Here is a 6,896-nt window from a genome sequence, read left to right on the forward strand (position 1 = left end):
TAGACAAGAACAAGAGCCAACAAGAGAAAGGAAAGCTAATAGGTTATACCACTCACATCTGCTGGAGTCAGATAAATACTGAAGGGACGCAGAGGGTGCACCTGCTTATATGAGGGCGCCTTTCGAGTATTTCTCTGACTCCATCCGCTGGAAGGGGGACATAACCTACTGTCTGGACTGATCCGGGTACGTACAGGGAACCTGTTTCTACTTTTGATCTCGTACAGGCAGGCATGGGTTGCATATCCCCTCCCCATCCCCCAGCCATTCTCAACTCTCACAGCCTGGACCCTCCATCACTTAACAACTAGCTTTGAGCAGAAGTTATAACCCTGCTTCTTCTTGAGTGAATGTATATTTTCACACTGGTTAAAGGGCATATTCATGTTGCCACTTATAAACATGAGACCACAGAGCAGCACCTTTTCCAAATCCAGTAACTTAATCATTATAATAATCACTGCAGTTACATTTCCTAGGCATCACCTGCCTAAGACCTAGGTCTAGAATACAAGTAGAAAGTATAGCCACAACAGTGAGAATTGATATAATTACTAGGAACAATTAGCCCTACTCATCCCTCCGCTAACTTCTGAGAACACTTGAGGATAGATTCAATAATAGTTATAAAGAGGTCAATTTCAAAGTTTTTGGGTGGGTAACTTTTTGCACAAAAATTGAGCTTTGAAGATTTTCCCAAATTTTGTGGCCACAACTTTATCTGCACAAAAAGGGGCATCAGTGGAGGTGTACAGGGGCGGGGCTCAGCTTTTCGCAGTGAACCCACACAGTAAGTGCAGTCCGGGGAAAGTTATGTGCTAAGATTGGGCAGAAAAATCACAGTCCTAACATTTTACCCACATAAAGTTATGCGTGCCACTCTGAGTATATTCAGCGGGAGACTTGTATGCATTAAGTCCCACTGCCTATCTGAGAAAAGTTATGCACTTAACTTTACCTGGATAACCTACATACAGGCCGATTCAGTAAAAGTCGCGGGAGAGCCGACGAGCGCCCGCTCTCCCGACACACGCACAGGCCACTCTCCTGTGCGCGCGTTTCAGGAGGGAACAACATGCAAATGATGGCCCGCGGTAAAAGGAGGCGCTAGGGACTCTAGCACGTCCCTAGCGCCTCCTTTTTGACAGAAGCGGCGGCTGTCAGCAGGTTTGACAGCCGACGCTCAATTTTACCGATGTCTGTTCTCGAACCCGCTGACAGCTACAGGTTCGGAAAATGGACGCCAGCAAAATTGAGCGTCTGTCTTCTGACCTGCGGGCAGAATTTTTTATTTTTTACTTTTTTTTTTACTTTTGGGGCCCCCGACTTAATATCGCTATGATATTAAGTTGGAGGGTGTACAGAAAAGCAGTTTTTACTGCTTTTCTGTACACTTTCCCAGTGCCAGCCGAAATTAACGCCAGCCTTTGGGCAGGCGTTAATTTCTGAAAGTAAATTGTGCGGCTTGGCTGCACATTTTACTTTCTGTATCGCACGGGAATAACTATGTTGAGGGCACTATTAGTTTCAGGGGGGTTGGCCGCATGTTTTCGACGTGCTATTACCCCTTACTGTATAAGGGGTAAAAATAGCGCATCGAAAATGCGCGACCAATCGTGGGCTAACAGTGCACTCCACCGGAGCGTACTGTACTGTATCGGCCTGTATGTGCTGGCTCTCTGAAAATTCTCTTCATTGTTTTTTACCCAGAGCTACCTGTCTGCTGGTATTTTCTCAAGGTGCTGCCTAACCTCCCAGGTCTTCCTTTGATCTCACATATCAGTTACTCTTCCTTGTCACATGTCAGTCTTCTGGTGCCTGTTGTAAGATAAGAGTGAGCACCTCTGTTTACAAATTGACCTTATCACTCAGGCAGGCTCTTAGTCTGGCTTCGCCCCGATTGTTTTGCCTGCATTGTCTGCACAGCTGTCAGAGATCAGCTTTGCTGTGGAGTAAGATCACACAGATGCTGAGCTGGCTGTATTTCATCAGGACATGCATACAAGTAGCAACATATATAGACAGATATGGCTGAACCATCAGGTCTGTTCATGGATGATGGGAGAAAAGGAGTTGTGTGGAATTACTGCAGACCTCTTGCCCTTTAAAATGTATAATCTTGTTTCATTGGCCCACTATACAGAATGGAATGCTCTGCAGTCCTAAACTATCCCTGCACTGTGTTACTGTGCTACATCAGTGAGGGAAGGGGACAGTGTGTAAATGATTGTATGTGTAAGAGAAGGGTAGGGGGGGGGGGTGTGTTGAACTGCATGCTGAACTCCTCATAGCAAAAGAAACACTTGGGGTGAAGTGAGGAAAAGATTTAGGTTGGGTTCATTTCTCCTTTGGCCTGCTGAAGGAAAGCCTTTCTTATCCCTCACTCTCTAGGATCCTGTTCTCCAGGTTCTGCTGTCAGCCAAGATCGGAGGACTGCGTCCATTTCAAGCCAGGGAGGATGCAGGAGGTAAAATGTGTTCTTTGGCTTGGATTGTAAGCAGAAATCCAATAATGAATCTGATGTGGGACTGGATAGTTGAGCTTTTGCTAGGGGAACCCTGGAGGTGATTGGATAGAGGTGGTGATTGTCTGACAGACTGACTGATTTATCTCCCATACCTCTCCTGCAGGAAAAGAACACCAGGAGGATGCGGACAGCAATGAATAGCCCTTGCTTCTCCCTGCCAACAAGAATTCACCAGAAACACCACCATTGTAACAGGGGCCCTTGTCCATGGGCAATGTAGCCCTGTGTTGTGCCAGCCTTTGGGATGTCTATCACTTTTTCTGGAGCTACAGTACTACTGTCAAAAATGTATTTAGGTCAGGTGGCAGCTGTCGGCGTGAGGTCCTTCAGGGAATGAGAGGGTATTACCGAACCAAACCTGCTCTGAAATTCAGGACATCATTGTATGCTACTGCCAAGCATCACCAGCAGTTTTATAGGACATGTTGTAGTTCAGAAGTGATGGATGGTACTTCAAGGAATATCCTCACTGGATTCTGAGATTCTGGTATCCCACAACAGTGAGACAGTGAGTGAATGATGGAGTAACTCAAAAAAACAGGTGGAGACACTGCTGCACACTACTAAAATAAACTCTCCCCTACCCCCTACAGGAGTTTTGTGAAAGCTCTCGCACCTCATCTGCAGTGAGGACAAGAGAATATTGTTGAATCAAACAATACCATATGCTAAGTTATAGAAACAATCAGAAAAAAAAAAGTTTTCTGCAGTTATGGGAACCCTACCTGTTTTGTTTGGCTCCACCAATCCCTTACTATATGCCAAAGTCACCAAGGAGACTGTCTAGCCTTGGTGTTCATTAACACTCAAATTATACCAGCAATAACATTGTAATACCCCATTTTAAAGGTCTACAGCACTATATCACAGCTCTGAAATATACTGGTGGCATGGAAGGTTGGACAGATCTATATCACAGCACTCACTGCTGGCATAGAAGAGTGTACTTCACTAAATCCCAGCTCTGTGGCAGAGAAGGGTGTACAGTGTCTTATAACAGTAGTAACTTGCATGGAAGGTCCATAGTTAAAACAAAAACTTTGATCAGGAGCAGGCTTTTTTTTTTTTTTTGTACCACAGCTTTACTAATTTTGATGGTTTTGGGGATTATTACAAAACTTGGAGGGATGCCTGTGTGTTGGATTAAGTATTGGTCTTGTAAGAATCAGAGCTGAAGATGGTGAAGGCTGGTATAACCATAAAGGGGTGGAGACCCACATTTTTAACAGATTTTGGCCTTCTTTGGGAAAGGTATGGAGAGAGCAGTGGTGCGTAAAGGGTTGAGAAATCAGGTGACTGACAAGATTTTGAGGGAGAGGGCGTGTTAAATGTTGGGTTGCAAATGGGAAATTTATGTGTTCATCGACCCAAAGAGGAAGAAACTCAACTGGGCAGTCTGGATGGGCCCATTTGGTCTTTATCTGTCATTGTCTACTATGTGTGAAGCTATCAATGGCATGGAAGGGTAAACAGCTTTATAGACCTACTGATGATACTTCCAGCTGTTTGTGGCCAGCTGGGACAGAATGATGCCTGATGACTGTGAGAGGAGACAAACAACATCATGCACTCCATAAGCAGTATCACTATTTACTTGTGACATGGATATGGCAAAAGAGTAGATGCACTCAATTCTTATCACCCCACACTGGCTTCTATTTAGGGGATCATACAAATGGCATAGTAAAAAATCAAAATGACTCAGCATTATGAAAAATAAAGATCATTTTCAGTATATTGTTGATATATCCATATTTTGCAGGGGGTGCATAGGTAGGAGGCATTTAGCAAACATTCAAGGACCAAATCCTCTGATGCTGGAGAAAGGAAGAACAGGACTTCAGGTAACTTCAACCTGGAAGTTTTCTACTCCAAATAGAGGGTAGATGGGACCAGCTTCCACAAACAATTATTTTCTTCTCTTTACAGAGAAATAAAGGTCAACAAACCAGCTGCAATGGAAACACTTGTAATAGCCTAATTTAATAAATAAGTGGCTCCCTTCCTCAGGTCAGTGCAGAATAAGCTAGGAATGATGTGCAGAATGTACAGCTCCTGAAAGACCATTGTTATGGTAGCCCGTATACTGTGGTGTAGTTAAAGCAACCTAGTCAGTGATTCTATTAGGCTCTCGTTGACAGATGGAGGATACACCCTTGGGTTCCAGGGGCTGGCAGGACTTAGGCGAGTATCTTTTGAGGAGTGGTAGAGAGAGAAGAGTCCAGGCACAGGCAGAAGTCAGGGCATGCAGTGCTCAGGCAGTAACCAGGTCTAAGCCACAGGTCAGGGCAGGCAGCAATCTAGACAGTAACCAGGTGCAGGCTGTGGTTGAGGTCCATAGCTGAGGTTAGTACTAGGCATCAGGTGAGAGGTCCACGGCAGAAGTCAATACCAGAGAATGAAGCCAAGACAAATGAAACGCCAAGGGACCAGGCAAGTCAGGGAAGGTCAGACAAGGAAGGCAGATGGGCAAGGGTATGGACAAGTCAATAAGGCAAGGCACAATGGAAGGGCAGAAGGCAAGACAAAGAATAGCAACCAGCTATGCAGGCAAGACAGGGGACCTGTTGCTGAGGTGTCAGTGAATGGGCAGCTGGAGATTAAATGCCCTGCCTCCCATGATGTCATCTTCCAGTGCCAAGACAAGTTTCCTGCTGCGAAATGTGCTGAGTGTACGTGGGTGTTATCGTCTGTGCCGCAAAGGATGAGATCTCGGCGTTGGGTGGGTCAGCAGCTCCTGGGTGAGTGTGGCCGGTCATGAGGCTGTCCTGCAGCCAGCCAAATGCTACAACCATGTCTGGTAATGTCCTTATTAAGTCCCTTTATATTTGCACCAGTGTCAATTTTGGAGGAGGATCCAAGATAGCAGAAGCACTGGGTATCTGATGTGGGGTGTCCCTGGTTTGCTGGACTCTATCAAGGCCCAATGGGTCAAAAAAGAAAGAGGAAGTTTGCAGCTGCTCCAATACAGGCTGCTCATGGGCCAATTGATTGGAGTTGAAGCCATGATGCCAGGTCAATGCATAAATCAGAGTTTGGGTCATTGAAGTTGCTGGAAGCGCAAGGAGGTTCATTGGTGGCTTCTGCCTACTATTGTTTGAGTCCAAAGACTCAGGTCCCTTCTGCAGTCCCATTGCTGCCTGAGATCAGAGGACAGTGGAACTCTGCAGTGAGTTCCCTTCCTCCTGGAAACTCTCAACTGGCAACAATTTGATGACATCTGGCTATACAGTCTGTGGCCAGCCAGGACAATCAATTTCAACAGCAGGAGGAAAAGTTTATGTGAGCATGTTCTTTGAGACCGACGGAATCAACAGCTATAAGTAACACCAGACAGCTTCGACCCTTGTGCCTCACCTTTTTCTCTGCTCTCCCCACTAGCCTTAGAAAGATGGCTGCCGCCGCGTCTGCTTGCCGCCCCCTCCGGCATCCCCAGAATGGCTATGGCAAAGCCTCATGCCATGTTTCTCCTAAGGGCCTCCTAGGGTGCGTGCGTGCATGCCACCTACGTCTTTATCCACATCATGGCGGGAACCTCAGGGGTGTCCCCCTCGAGTGAAGTCACGCCATCCGGGTATTTAGCCTGCCCGTGTTTGCTAGGTCGTTGACTTAGCAAGGATCAGCCTCAGTCTGGTCTGCGCTATTCCGTCTCTTCCTTGCTGCTGCTGGAAACTCTCTCTGCCCTTCAGGGTAACTCACTAACTTTGGGTACCCGCTCCTTGGGGGCCCTCTGCTCTCTTTTCAGGTGCCTATCTGGGATCAGATACTCGCTCCTCGAGGGCCTGCTCTCCTTGGTACAGTGCCTGTACTCAACTACGTCTGCCTGTTGGAATCTTCACCTTTTCAGCCACCAACTCTGTGAGTAATCTAACTTCTCAGTCTGTCTCATCTACAGCTCTGCCACGCTGGGAACCTGTTCCTGGATTTCCTATACCATCTCGGTGAGGGTCCCTGGACTGCTACCTCTGGATTACCTCACTACTGCCACCTCTGGTGGTATACCTCTGCTGTACAATAAAAGACATAACTCTCTGTTTGTGCATCTAGAGTCTAGCCTAGTTCTGTTGCTCCTCACGGGGCTCCTCCCTGTGGGCGTGGTCATCTCCACAGAACCCAAGAATCCACCCAAACACCTCAAAACCATAACAGATTGCTAAGTCCATGGATTCGGCTCAGCTCACTGCATTGCAGGCCATTCCAGGCCTGGCCCAGCGAATCTCCAAACAGCAGAACGCGCTGGAGAATTTGACTGCTGCATTTAACCAGCTGCACGCACAGATGAATTCACCAAACACCACAGGTAAAGAAGTTACACCGCCAGAAGTGACGGTCAAGACAATTGTACCTCTATCTACTCCAACACACTTCG

General features: G+C 46.7%; 1 protein-coding gene across 3 annotated transcripts in view; it reads left to right on the plus strand.

The window, feature by feature from the left end:
• SLC26A11 (solute carrier family 26 member 11) overlaps positions 1 to 5,927 on the plus strand; it is a 47,907-nt gene extending 41,980 nt beyond the window's left edge. For all 3 annotated transcript variants that reach the window (XM_029599186.1, XM_029599187.1, XM_029599185.1), the window contains 2 exons: positions 2,392 to 2,467; positions 2,631 to 5,927. In XM_029599186.1, the coding sequence (XP_029455046.1) occupies positions 2,392 to 2,467; positions 2,631 to 2,668 (114 nt within the window). In that variant the 3' untranslated portion in view covers positions 2,669 to 5,927. The remainder of the gene's footprint in view (positions 1 to 2,391; positions 2,468 to 2,630) is intronic.
• Positions 5,928 to 6,896: the final 969 nt, after the last annotated feature.

The sequence above is a fragment of the Rhinatrema bivittatum genome, chromosome 4 (genome assembly GCF_901001135.1).
Source record: "Rhinatrema bivittatum chromosome 4, aRhiBiv1.1, whole genome shotgun sequence".
Taxonomy (NCBI): Eukaryota; Metazoa; Chordata; class Amphibia; order Gymnophiona; family Rhinatrematidae; genus Rhinatrema; species Rhinatrema bivittatum.